This window comes from Glandiceps talaboti, chromosome 2, assembly GCF_964340395.1.
Source record: "Glandiceps talaboti chromosome 2, keGlaTala1.1, whole genome shotgun sequence".
Classification (NCBI taxonomy): domain Eukaryota; kingdom Metazoa; phylum Hemichordata; class Enteropneusta; family Spengelidae; genus Glandiceps; species Glandiceps talaboti.
The window spans coordinates 32,526,260-32,540,831 of NC_135550.1; the positions used below are offsets into that span (position 1 = coordinate 32,526,260).

Below are 14,572 nucleotides of genomic sequence, written 5' to 3' on the forward strand. Positions count from 1 at the left end.
ACCCCCAAGAACATTCCCACCAAATTTCAGGCCAATCTGCCCAGTAATTTGGGAGTTTAAGTTGTTTTTTTACCAAAAATCACATTTTTTTTACCCAAAACACACATCTCCGATGCGATCATTTTCATTTGAAAAATTTCCCATCTACACACCCTACGTAATGTCCCCACCAAATACCAAGGCAATCAGTCTGGTGGATTTTGACTTTCAGTCATTTACACACACACACACACACACATTTCACCATGCTGAAGTTCAGTAGTGCTAAAAAATCATAACATAGGTTCTTGAATTTTAAATCATTCTTCCAAATTTACTACTGAAAGCTCACATTGGATTCCAATGAGTAATGATCTGACTCATAATTTGAAATTTTAGACTAATATGAGTCAGATCATTACTCATTGGAATAATGTGAGCTTTCAGTATTAAACAGTTTCAGAATGAAATATTCTTGGAAGAATAATTTCAAATTCAAGAACCTTTCAGGAGCATAAGAACCTTGCTTTAAGTATCATCGTCACCGATGATTACACACACACACACACACACACACACACACACACACACACATGCACAGAGAGAGAGAGAGAGACACACACACACACAGCTTAACAGACAGACATTTATACCTATACCTATAACAATTTTGAACCATAAGTTCAATTTGTACATGCAACAAAGAAATTTAAATTACATACATATACAATGTATTGTTACTTGGCCAGTAGGCTGTATGGCTTTGTCCTTACTGTGCATAGTCCACACATTTAGTGTACACATTACATATGCATTAAAATCAGGTGGGGAGTAGCTTGTTCTGATACTACCAGTTGCAGCTGTAGATGTTCCTCACATACATATAAGGCCAATTGACACACTGGACTTAAAACAAAGCATAATACACAGCTCTTTGCATTTGAGAAAGTCTTCCACTGTTTTGCATCTGTCATTATTCTGGGTAATACAGACTATCATAAATAGTTCCAAGTGTAAGTGTATAATCTAACATTCTTTTCTCTTGTAGAATGAATATTGACTATCACATTGTAGACTGCAAACACAAAACTTCTCCTGTGATGTTGTAAAGTCTCTTTATTCACCTGTGGTAACTTCTACTGCTTTGATGTGGTAGAACCTATGGAGGAAATACAGACATGCATGTGACATTTTGTTTGGCAGAATATAGTCTGTTAGTAATACTGCTATAGCACATCTAGGGATGGCTTTCATAAGACAAGCATTTCAATTTACTCTACTATTGTATGACAGTGAGGATGGAAGTAACAGGGGACTGAATATACTCTGTGTGTATGTAAGACATGGTTGATAGTTATTTCTACATGGAGTCTTGTCTCCACAAGGTGACGGATCACTTCATCCCAATTTCAATTCGTCTCAGTTTCAACTTGCCCCTTTGAACTCACCCCAGTTTCAGCTTACCCCAATTTCAACTTGCTCCAATTTCAATAGATGAGAAATTGTTAAGATCTGAGTCATGCCCCTCATTAATAGGTGGGACAGTGTTAAGATCTGACTCATGCCCCGTTAACTGTTGGGATAAGTTTAAGATCTGACTCATGCCCATTTGATAGGGGAGATAATGTTAAGATCTGACTCTGCCCATTTAATAGGTGGGATAATGTTAAGATCTGACTCATGTCCGTTTCATAGGTGATATAATGTTTGTATAGTTATTTGTTTACCCAAATTATAGCAGTATACACCATCCAAATACATGTACATATATGGCATTGCTGAAATATTTGAGATATACATTTACGTAATCCAGGAATGAAGAATAATTATTCATAACATTCCATTCAAAAAATTAGATGGTAAACATTATTCCTGTACCATGTATCAGCAAATACCAAAATGATATTTGTAATGTACATTTTAACTTAAAGGGAAATGATACCCTATGATTGAATGACTTTTACATGTAATAAAAAATATGAATATTAAACATGATAAAAAAATTGCTGATTTCATTCACATTCACTTTCACTTATCGGTATGGGAGAAGACGTCGATCGAAACGTCTCTGCCCGTAGGCTGAAGTGACATACGTACGTTGTCACTACTTCCGCTGTCTGCCTCCGGTAGCATTGTATTGTTAATGTCGGGTCATGTATAGCAGACACCAGTTGATCTATTATTGCCACTCCAAACTATGCCACTCCCCAAAATGAACCGATCGTTGGCTACATGTATAATCCCGAGTACGTGTATAATACAATAGTGTCGAAGTTGATGTTGAGTGGACAGATAAAAGCTCGGAGACAGAGTCTTCCAATAGCAGTATCAATTCAAATGACTCGGGGAAGGGGGGGGGGGGGGAAATAAAAGTGACAACAAAGCTGTAGAGTTAGTAAGTCATTGATCGTTCTTGCCCGCCATCACTGTCCTGGTGTAAATCCAGCAACTGTGAAATTATGTCGACTGTAAGGGAAAGTAACTGATGTAGACCTATCATTATCAGATCCGATGCAGAACCTGACATGCATAACAGATGGGAAAGATTTGTCAGGGTCACGCCGTTCTCGGTACTCCGTATGTCAGGGCGTGTTGATTGTACGTTCAAGTAAAATTATCGTATATCATAAAATGTTTTAGCGTCTATTTCACCTGCCGTTCGATGTATGTTTCGCTTTCTTTTTTTTCGTTCCTTTGTGGCCGTATTCATACTAAATATAAAGACGTACAGGAGGATGTGTTCATATGTTGTCAGTATCTGGGATTGTTTTCAGTATGGTTGGATCTTTAATATCAGTTAGTCTACACGTGATTTGTTTTGGGAGTTGTATATACAGTATTTGTACGAACCCAATAATAGCATATACATAGTAATAAGCTCAATGACAATGTGATTTAATTTAAAGACAGTCGCGATTGATGATGGCGTATAGGCAATTTGTAGTCTTGGATAACCGAGGAAATAGACTTTGGAAACATAATAAACAATTGATACTCCATGCTCCATGATGTACCGGTCGATCGTGAACGATCACCAATTGCCACCAGCTCACTTTCTCTACTTGAGATTGATGCGCCAGATTCACTGTCAGTATCGTAGTCTGTGGAGTTTTCGTCTGGATGGTCACTGTCATCATACTCTGGCTCAAAATTGTACCCCAATGATGGTATCCGTTCCTTCCATTTCAAACGCTATAACGATCTAATAGCCTGCATACATTTGCAAATGTCGAAAAGCAGGAGCTGGCTAAGATATTACGTATACGTACGTAGATTCTCACTGGCTGTAGTTGGATACACAGGATACAAAGAATTTCAAGAAGCCGTTTCTTTTCATATAAAATATAATATTTTATATTCATTTATTTACATATTTACAATAGTCAGTAATATGACATACATATTGTTATAAAGTACTGTAACAATGGAACATTATAACATTCAAGTTTTCATTTTGTTTGAATTTCACTGTGAATAATTTTTTTTGTTCCTTGACAATAATGTTAGATGTTTCAGTCATTTCTGCTAGCCCATTTGTATATCACCAAAACGACTGATATGTTGCCAAATTAGGTCTTCCTTTAGAGGTTTCTGTTTCTTTGCGACATTTTTCGGAAGTTTGACGCGATCTGCGTCAACATTTGACCTGATGGAATGTGCTTTTCTCTGCAATACCCCTTTGCATCATTAGCTACAAATAATAATACATTTTACTTTCATACACTGGTTGGGCGACCCATTTACCACTGACTTTGTGATACACAGTTTTGAAGCGTAACTCGCCAAAACTAGCGGTATTTCTTCTAGGTTTTTTAATTACGGCCTGTTTCCTATTGACATTGTGCTTGTGGTCAAGAGTGGCTAACTGAACTCTCGCAACCATTTGTTTAAAATCAAACTCTTGACGTTTCGGGACATATTTCGTCATTATTGAATGATAAACTTATAGGGACCCTGTGTGGCAAAATTCACTAAGGTGTTGTATATCCTTCAATAAACGCTTGTCAAGAACTATTTCTTTCAAAGCTAGGAAAGCTGTAGTCTATCTGCTAGACCTCGGATGTTCTTCCGATACAATACGACACACGACCGAACATCGCTATCGGGGATCGGGCAAGCCCTCACTGCGAACTTCGTTCGCTTATAGTATCGAAAGAAAGCCCGAACGTCTAGCAGCAAGACTAGGAAAGTTGCAGATTTTGGTTTCAGCCATTTCTTTAACGCACGTTGACGCATGTGTTAATTTGCCGTGGCAACATATGAAAGTGCTTACCACCTTTCCAAGAATGCTTATTGACAACGTGTCTCAAAATGGTTGCTACATTTCAACAATAAGTTCTCTGTCACCTTGACATTGTTGTGCGCAAAACCATAAATGGTTACCAATGGCCTTGGCCCAGTCTATTAGCGCACTATATCTCTTGGTTTTGGCCTTTTCCATGATCTTTTTCTTCAAGTTTATTGATTTTTCGAGATGCCTGACATCGAACTGATGGGAAATATCTGTGTACGTTTTATCATAACACTACGGATACCCACATGTCTGTCTGTTGCTACTGTACTTGGTTTAACGTTATTAGCCCCCCCAAAGGGCGAAGCCCAAATGGGGCTATTACGTTGGGCTCCGTTCGTCTGTCCGTCTGTCCGTCCGTCTGTATCCACCTGTATCTCCAATATGCATGCGCAAATTTCAATCAAACTTGGTACAAATGTCAGATGTCATAGAGGGCATATGCACATCACTTGGTTTTACAACCCTCACGACAACAGCGAAATGGCGGCCATATTTGTCATAAATAATCACACTTTGCCTAATAACTCTTGAAGTTTAACAGATAGAGACCTCGACTTTCTTCACCCATGTTATCAATCATGAGCTTTTAAATGGCACATTGACTTTTGACCTTGACTTCCATCTTCAAGGTCAAATAGCCATACTATATATTCAACCCCCATGACAACGGCAAAATGGTGGCCATATTTGTCATAAATATTCACATTTTGGTCTATAACTCTTGACGCTTAAGAGATATAGAGACACTATTCAAGTGCCTTCGTTGTGGTTATAAATCATGAGCTTTTTAATGGCACACTGACTTTTAACCTTGACCTTCATCTTCAGGGTCAAATAGCCATATTATTGTCAAAGTGTGTATATATATCTCAGATATGCATGGACTGATCTCAACCAAATCTTGTACAAATGTCAGCTGCTATAGTCTGCATATACACATCACTTCGTTTCACAACCCCTATGATACTGGCAAAATGGTGGCCATATTTGTCATAAATATTCACATTTTGGCCGACGCTTAAGAGATAGAGACCCTATTTGTTGTGGTTATAAATGATGAGCTTTCTAATGGCACACTGACTTTTGACCTTGACCTTCATCTTCCGGATCAAATAGCTGTCTTCCTATTTTGAAATCATTAAGATAATATAAATATTAATGCTATTTTTTTTGTTGGTGGTTCCTGTTCTTCATTGTCATCATTCTGCATACACTGGTGAATACCACTGGACACAGTTGATAATGATAGGATGACTGGATTGGACTGGATTTCTACACTTCAAGTGTTTGAGTTTGTGCCTTCTTTCTAGAATAAACAAAATATATACAACATATTTATATTAATTAAGGGTCTGCAAATTCAGAAATGTTGGTGATTTGGGAAAATTATCTGAACAAATATTTTCAAATTTCTATTTTCCTGCCGGTTATCAGTTTATAACCTTATCCATACCATCTTGTTTGTAGTTAATGTCAGTACTTTCAGGACTGCTTTCGGCATCCATCATGGCTCTGTCAGTGCTATTGTCGAATCAAGTGATCCGGATTTAAAAAGACAGACTCATCTTACCTCATTATTTTCCTGTCGCAGTTTTTCATCATCTTCCTGTAGCCTTTTGAAGATTGTAAGTGTTGGTACTGAGCCTTTCTTCAATATTTTTCGTTTCGTTGGACAATTCATAAATTCAGCTCTCAAATCTTGTTCGATACATTCTGGTTCAAAGTGATCCTCACAGATGACTGTTCTTTTCAAACTTAAAATTAGAAACAGAACTGACACCAATATTGCAAAGCCACTTCTTTGCCAGTTTATAGTCTTTTGATGCATCAGGAATCTTGAAAAAGACTTTCCCGACACTTTACCAACTCTATTCTTACACCCATAAGCTTGACAACACGCCATTCTGTTTGCGTCAGAGTTGCTAACCGAACTGACCATAAAATTCTCAAGGGTCCTTACGTCACTTCCTGCCATGTGATAGCAGACAGCAGAAGTAGTGTCTATGTACGCACGTCACTTCTGCCTACGGGCAGAGATGTTTCGATCAAAGTCTTCTTCCATACCGATAAGTGAAAGTGAATGAAACCAACACATTTTATCATGTTTAACATTCATATTTTTATTAAAAGTCATTCAATCATAGGGTATCCTTTCCCTTTAAGTTAAAATGTACATTACAAATATAATTTTGGTATTTGCTGATACATGGTACAGGAATAATGGTTGCAGTCTAATTTTGGGAAAGGAATGCTATGAATAATTACTCTTCATTCCTGATTTTCACTAGATTGCGTATTTTTAGAGTGAATTTTCTTCCCGTTAAGACTCCAGACAAGGGTAGTACCATTTATGTGGGATTTAATTACCTCTTGCCAGGTATTACTTTATTTCTAAATTACACACATTTAGTGTTACTTGATTAACTGTAAATATTAAACACACACTGGTAAACCATCACATTAGGTTCCAAGAATTGAATAAAATGCACACACCACATGTATGAGGTTAAAGCACTGTAGAGTAGAGTAGTAGATGTTATATGGAAAGAACACACACACACACAATATGGGATATTCATTCATTGCACCCATAGTAGATTAGTCAAGCAAAGTTTTTTCAGATTTCATGGTTAGTGTTAAATACACCTAGCTAGGGCAACATCCAAACACCGTTTGATTTGTTTGTTTGATTTGTTTGTTTATAGGCTGCATTATCATTCGATCAGGATACAGCAATGTGCAAATCACAATTATGGTATGAAGTGTAGGCATTATTTGATTATTGTGGATTTGTTAATTAGTTTTGTGATTGTGAAGTGGTCTTTTATGAGTTCTTGACATTATTTAGGGTTTTGCAGCTTGTAATACATATTTGTACCCCTGAAGCTAATACTTTTGAAAGAGTTTCATATCCCTTACACAAGCCCTGCAATCCAAGACGCGTGCTTTGCATATTGACTGGCGTGCTGTGCTTTCAAACTAATCCTCCTGGTCGAGAGATGCAGTGGCTACTACAGGTCCTAACATACATTACACTGAAGAGATAGATTTTAATCAAATTATAAATACTTGAAATCTGCCACCTTTTGATGTAGTAAGCGGTGGCAAATATACTCCCATACAATTGAGAAATTCTAAATCTTTGAAATTTGTGAGATGGTTAAACCTATACCATAGTTTTGCAATGATATTCAATACAGAATGCTTTGCTGTAGTCATGGTGTATAGATTTGAAAGTACACCTATTCATACGTACAATTCACTTTTCAGGTTTATTATACCGTGTTCTGATACAAACCATCTTAACTTTATCGTTGTCTTGGTGTATAGATTTGAAAGTACACCTATTCATACATACAATTCACTTTTCAGGTTTATTATACCGTGTTCTGATACAAACCATCCTAAATAATCCAAGGAACTCATATTTATGTGACACATCAAAGCAGTGTTGATATTTGTAGGAAAATTGCATTTTGCAGTAAAACACACTAGTGGATTGTGAAGTGCAAGGGATACATCATGCATTACAAAGGGTGTTTGAATATGTTTGCCAACAAATGACCATGAATTAAAACATTATTATTAAAAATGACTGCAGCACTTCTACAAAAAAAATAATAGATTCTTTTTCCTAAATTGATAAATTGTTTTTAAAATTCATGGTGGATACCTCCTTTCCATTGTGAAGCCAATCTTGATAGGTAATGACCTGTTAAATAAAACAAGTTTGCAAACTCTGGTTTGTTTTCTAGGTTTTCATTCCAAGTAGATTATATTCATTTTGTGAAGTGATGGGTAAAACACACAAAGATGAATGACATGACATTTCACAGATCCAAAATAAACAACAATATGAAAACTTGAATGGTTAAACATTGTATGGTCTACACTTTGATAATGGAAATATAAAATGTATTCTTTGTAAATTACAAAGTGACATTTCCTTTTAGTTTGCCATGAGAATTTCATCAGTCGTTTCATATAATCTATGTTTTTCAATTTTTCCAAGGTGACACCTTCACGCTCTAAGTTTATTCACGAATTTTATTTCTTACTGGCACGTGATTGGAAATTTATTTTGTTAATGCAGTCAACAAACACCTTCACCCTTCAAAACCTTGGAAAATTTACATTCTTTGCCAGGAAAATAGGTAAACAGCTTTTGGAAGAAAACCTCTCTACATAAGATGATTTATTTGTTTATTTATTCTATGTTGAACAAACTTTTGTGACCATGAACCATTATTCTTTATTCAGATATGTACATTTATGGCCCATGACCTACAGTACTGAATAAACAATATTACTATAACACACAAGGTAAATGTTCCTTTCGATCACCAGTCATGTCCAAAATTTGTTGAATATTATACACACTGCCTCATGTCATGTATCATCCAGTTTGTTTTCAGAAACATACACTTTGTCATGATTTTAATCAACACATTGTCCAGCTTCTTATCTGAATTTCAGTTAACTATGTCACATAGATCTTAGAGTTAACCTATCCACAGAGTTTTGGTACTTAATTTGAAAGATGTCAAAACTATCTCAAACTTAAGTTTTATATGGCCAACATCATTACTGGTAGTCTTTTGGTCATTTCACAAGGCAAACGAACCATATAATTTTAGTAAGCCCATCATGTTACACACTCCATGCAGTTAATAAGCTTCGCTCAGACTGTTAGTTATTGTTGGGTTATCAATTCAAGATATCCTCAGTAGACATGTATGTCTGGTCTGTTACAGTTACTCTGTGACAAACAATGGTGTGTAGAATACTGACATTCCTGTACAAACTTACAACAAACAATACATCTAGTGAATGTCAGAAATCATCTTGCATATAATGTATTACACTTAAATCTTTCCTCTACTGCAGTACGGCTTCACTGCTATACACCACTAGAGGGCGTTAACTGAAAAGTTTACTAACTCCTGACATTGCTCATAATTACAACTTATTTGCCTTAAAAATGACTGTCACTACAAAGACATGAAATGAGCCTTTTTATGTTACTCACCTGAACTTGAATATCCAGTGCTACTGAGGGTTCTTATTTTACCAGCTGAACTTGATGTGTTGTACCTCAAACTGCTGTAGTAATCAGTATCATTGGCATAACCATTGTCTAGCTGTGTGGTTCTATATATATATATAGGAAGGTATGAGATGTATTTCTGATATATAAATATAAATCTTTAGTAAAATGACACTTGTCTGGCAAATATGCATTCAGAGTGACAGCAATATAACTAACTTTATAAAGTACTTGTAAAAGTTATTAATGTGTACACTGTAATGTGAATGCAGAATAGAAAATTGATAGGGTCCTCTCATGGTACATGTTATGGACGACAGCTAGAATTCCAACAAATATCTCACTGAAGTCAAAGGTGACATCAAAAATAACTTTTGTCTGATTTTATGGGTCAACTTATACTGCACCTAAGACTAAGATTGTAAGGTGGCTGTCAGTAGAACTTACATACAGGTTGTCTGATTTTATGGGCCAACTTATACTGCACCTAAGACTAAGATTGTAAGGTGGCTGTCAGTAGAACTTACATACAGGTTGTCTGATTTTATGGGTCAACTTATACTGCACCTAAGACTAAGATTGTAAGGTGGCTGTCAGTAGAACTTACATACAGGTTGTCTGATTTTATGGGCCAACTTATCCTGCACCTAAGACTAAGATTGTAAGGTGGCTGTCAGTAGAACTTACATACAGGTTGTCTGATTTTATGGGTCAACTTATACTGCACCTAAGACTAAGATTGTAAGGTGGCTGTCAGTAGAACTTACATACTGGTTGTCTGATTTTATGGGCCAACTTATCCTGCACCTAAGACTAAGATTGTAAGGTGGCTGTCAGTAGAACTTACATACAGGTTGTCTGATTTTATGGGTCAACTTATACTGCACCTAAGACTAAGATTGTAAGGTGGCTGTCAGTAGAACTTACATACAGGTTGTCTGATTTTATGGGTCAACTTATACTGCACCTAAGACTAAGATTGTAAGGTGGCTGTCAGTAGAACTTACATACAGGTTGTCTGATTTTATGGGTCAACTTATACTGCACCTAAGACTAAGATTGTAAGGTGGCTGTCAGTAGAACTTACATACAGGTTGTCTGATTTTATGGGTCAACTTATACTGCACCTAAGACTAAGATTGTAAGGTGGCTGTCAGTAGAACTTACATACAGGTTGTCTGATTTCATGGGTCAACTTATCCTGCACCTAAGACTAAGATTGTAAGGTGGCTGTCAGTAGAACTTACATACAGGTTGTCTGATTTTATGGGTCAACTTATACTGCACCTAAGACTAAGATTGTAAGGTGGCTGTCAGTAGAACTTACATACAGGTTGTCTGATTTTATGGGCCAACTTATACTGCACCTAAGACTAAGATTGTAAGGTGGCTGTCAGTAGAACTTACATACAGGTTGTCTGATTTTATGGGTCAACTTATACTGCACCTAAGACTAAGATTGTAAGGTGGCTGTCAGTAGAACTTACATACAGGTTGTCTGATTTTATGGGTCAACTTATACTGCACCTAAGACTAAGATTGTAAGGTGGCTGTCAGTAGAACTTACATACAGGTTGTCTGATTTTATGGGCCAACTTATACTGCACCTAAGACTAAGATTGTACGGTGGCTGTCAGTAGAACTTACATACAGGTTGTCTGATTTTATGGGTCAACTTATACTGCACCTAAGACTAAGATTGTAAGGTGGCTGTCAGTAGAACTTACATACAGGTTGTCTGATTTTATGGGTCAACTTATCCTGCACCTAAGACTAAGATTGTAAGGTGGCTGTCAGTAGAACTTACATACAGGTTGTCTGATTTTAAGGGTCAACTTATCCTGCACCTAAGACTAAGATTGTAAGGTGGCTGTCAGTAGAACTTACATACAGGTTTTCTGATTTTATGGGTCAACTTATACTGCACCTAAGACTAAGATTGTAAGGTGGCTGTCAGTAGAACTTACATACAGGTTGTCTGATTTTATGGGTCAACTTATCCTGCACCTAAGACTAAGATTGTAAGGTGGCTGTCAGTAGAACTTACATACAGGTTGTCTGATTTTATGGGCCAACTTCTACTGCACCTAAGACTAAGATTGTAAGGTGGCTGTCAGTAGAACTTACATACAGGTTGTCTGATTTTATGGACCAACTTATACTGCACCTAAGACTAAGATTGTAAGGTGGCTGTCAGTAGAACTTACATACAGGTTGTCTGATTTTATGGGCCAACTTATACTGCACCTAAGACTAAGATTGTAAGGTGGCTGTCAGTAGAACTTACATACTGGTTGTCTGATTTTATGGGTCAACTTATCCTGCACCTAAGACTAAGATTGTAAGGTGGCTGTCAGTAGAACTTACATACAGGTTGTCTGATTTTATGGGCCAACTTATACTGCACCTAAGACTAAGATTGTAAGGTGGCTGTCAGTAGAACTTACATACAGGTTGTCTGATTTTATGGGCCAACTTATACTGCACCTAAGACTAAGATTGTAAGGTGGCTGTCAGTAGAACTTACATACAGGTTGTCTGATTTTATGGGCCAACTTATCCTGCACCTAAGACTAAGATTGTAAGGTGGCAGTCAGTAGATTGAATTAACAGTTGTCAGAAGTACTTCAATAGACTGAAGTTTGAATTAATGGCAAGGAAGACAAACTATAACTTATCTTCTAGCCTAACACTGTATTAATATTAACACTGTACATACATATATATTATATTCATCTTACCTTGCCATTCTCTGTACACTAACTGGTTTCCTTGCTGCTGATGATGTATACACAGGAGGTTTAGGCACTAACAACTGTTGGGGTGCAAATTGCTGTGACATATGAGAATGTGCCTGGGCAATCTACGGAGTGAAAAAACAATCAACAATTCCTTTCATCACTCGTGACATCATCATTCATGAAGAACTTCTCACAAATTCAGTTTTTGGATAAAAAAAAAACTTCATGCATACCTTGTCTCTATTTATTATTGGTTACTGGGTTATGTAACTGTGTTATTATTATTATTATTATTATTATTAGAGGCACAGCATACTTTCTAAGTTGTTATTATATTTAACCTTTGGCACCTACCACAAGACTTTTATTCATATCTCATCATTTGCATCTATTTATGAACTGAATATCTAGAAACAGATCAGAGATATAGGTTGTATTACAAGATAAACTTGGCTTTATGTGAATGGCAGGGTCTAGTCTTTGAAAAATAATATACTGTCTGGTTAAACTCATCAACTCATACTTAGTCTTGTGGTCAGTGTCAACAGGCCTTAAGTGTAGTAGGGGGTTAATTGCAAACAATTAAAAACCTACAAAAACCCTGACAGTGGTTATATATTTATACTAAGGGTAAAGATCTTTATCTCCTGTAATGGCTCACAGAATGTGTATGTAAAAATCCCTCAGTGGTAACATTTTTACTGCTAACCATGTGGGTACATGTACATCAGACAGAAAGTTGATCTTCATCTCTTACAAGATCGAATTTAGTGCTGAAGAAATTAATGAAATTGGGATGATATGACAATGGAATGGAAGCTGGATCTGATGTTGCACCGAGTCAGACAAACAGAATTTATGCGAGAGCCATTTCAGAATACAGCATTTTACAGCAAATATAACTGATTAAAGATCAAATCTTGACAATATGGTTGGAATGTTTTAATTTAAGGCAAGGGAAAACTTTAGAGAAAATGGAGATGAAAAGCGGTAAATATATATATAAAAAAATAGATAAACAAAATTCTTATCATGTAAAAAGTGATGGACTTTAAGTTTAGGAACTAAAGGTTAATTTATCATTACTGTATGTAAGTAATTAGTGTTCATGAACTTCACCCTTATTTAATCTATGCCTTTATGTTATGCAAGCTATTAGTATGAGAGCTTGGGTATTTTTACATTTAGTGCAGTTCTAGCTTGTTTACACACCAGCAGAGACCCACCTTAGCCTGATGTCTAGTTCTAGTATGATCATAAAGTACCTCCTTAGGTTTATCAGCTGTGCCTGGTCTAGACTGTTGTTGAGATGTGGAAGGTCTGGAGTGTTGCTGTGCTTGCAGTTGTTGTTGTAAAGCATACTGTAACTGATAACTACCAGGTGTAGGTTGGTAGTTATTCTGTGGAGCCACTCCTATCACTGTGTTATAAGCTTTGGCTAGGTCACTAGGGGCTAACTCGGCTCTCCCTTCTGGGCCTTGACTGTCGGATGTGCCATGTGCTACACTGGCACTACCTCGTTCAGATATGCTAGTCCCCCTCACCTCATATTGTTGAGTTGTTGGCTGCTGCTGTTTCATCCTTTCTTGGCTCATCTTAGCCAAGTCATGCAGTTGAGACTGAGTCTGTGTGATCTGTTCATGTGACGTCACCTGTCTGGTGGCGTAATTCTGTGCAGTTGTCGGATATGTTCCAGTGACGCTGGTAGTACTGTGGCTCTTCATACCTTCCCAGCTGTGTGTTCTTGACCTTTGACCCATACTGGAAGTGCTGCGGGAAGCAGACAAACTACCAGGACACGCTGAGGAATCAGCTAAGCTACTAGTACTGCCAGAGTATTGTCCAAGATACTGGCTGGTTACCAGGTTCTGGTTCTGTGCGCTTGAAGCTGAATATTGTCTTGCTGCTTGACGACGTGCAAGCCTCTGCAATGCCTCCTGTATGGCTTGCTCACTGCCTTCAGAAAAATGTCTTGCGGCTGAATAGTTGAAAAGAGTAAAGAGAATACAGAACAACTAAAGGGATGGGAATCATGCACATAATCATGCATAAACTAATGAACAAACACAATGGAAACCAAACATGATATGAAATACATTCTCAACCTGAAATAAAACTAGTAACCTATATCAATGTAACTAGACTGAATCAAACATACAGCCACGAGTATCAGTAGGTACATCCTTGTCTTATCAACATGGTGTTGGTACTGGATTATAGCACAAAATGATAGATTTTAGACATTTTTTACTTCTATTCCATGAAAGTTGAAACTCTCCATGTCAGATGATTACATTTTGTATAAGCCCACAGCACGGTATTTTATGTTGATTGACTGATATTGAATTTTAGACAATTTTGGCAAGGTTGAGTCACAGCCCCTGAGACTAAACCAAACTTAGCTCTCTTCCACGGTTTATACTTCCAGTTCAGAAGTGTAGAACTATAGACACTCAGTAATACAGGTTTGTGTGAATACTGAATGATTCAGCATATGTCTTGAGAGATAAC

The 14,572-nt window shown here is 37.0% G+C and overlaps 1 protein-coding gene across 4 annotated transcripts in view; it reads right to left on the bottom strand.

The window, feature by feature from the left end:
• Window positions 1-600: 600 nt before the first annotated feature.
• Window positions 601-14,572, bottom strand: part of LOC144448786 (tubulin polyglutamylase TTLL5-like) — a 55,912-nt gene continuing 41,940 nt past the window's right edge. For 3 of the 4 annotated variants that reach the window (XM_078139095.1, XM_078139087.1, XM_078139079.1), the window contains 4 exons: window positions 13,327-14,039; window positions 12,062-12,183; window positions 9,303-9,424; window positions 601-1,138 (listed from right to left, as the gene is read on the bottom strand). In XM_078139095.1, coding sequence (XP_077995221.1) covers window positions 1,116-1,138; window positions 9,303-9,424; window positions 12,062-12,183; window positions 13,327-14,039 — 980 coding nt within the window. In that variant the 3' untranslated portion in view covers window positions 601-1,115. The remainder of the gene's footprint in view (window positions 1,139-9,302; window positions 9,425-12,061; window positions 12,184-13,326; window positions 14,040-14,572) is intronic. The other variant, XM_078139104.1, reaches the window with a different exon arrangement.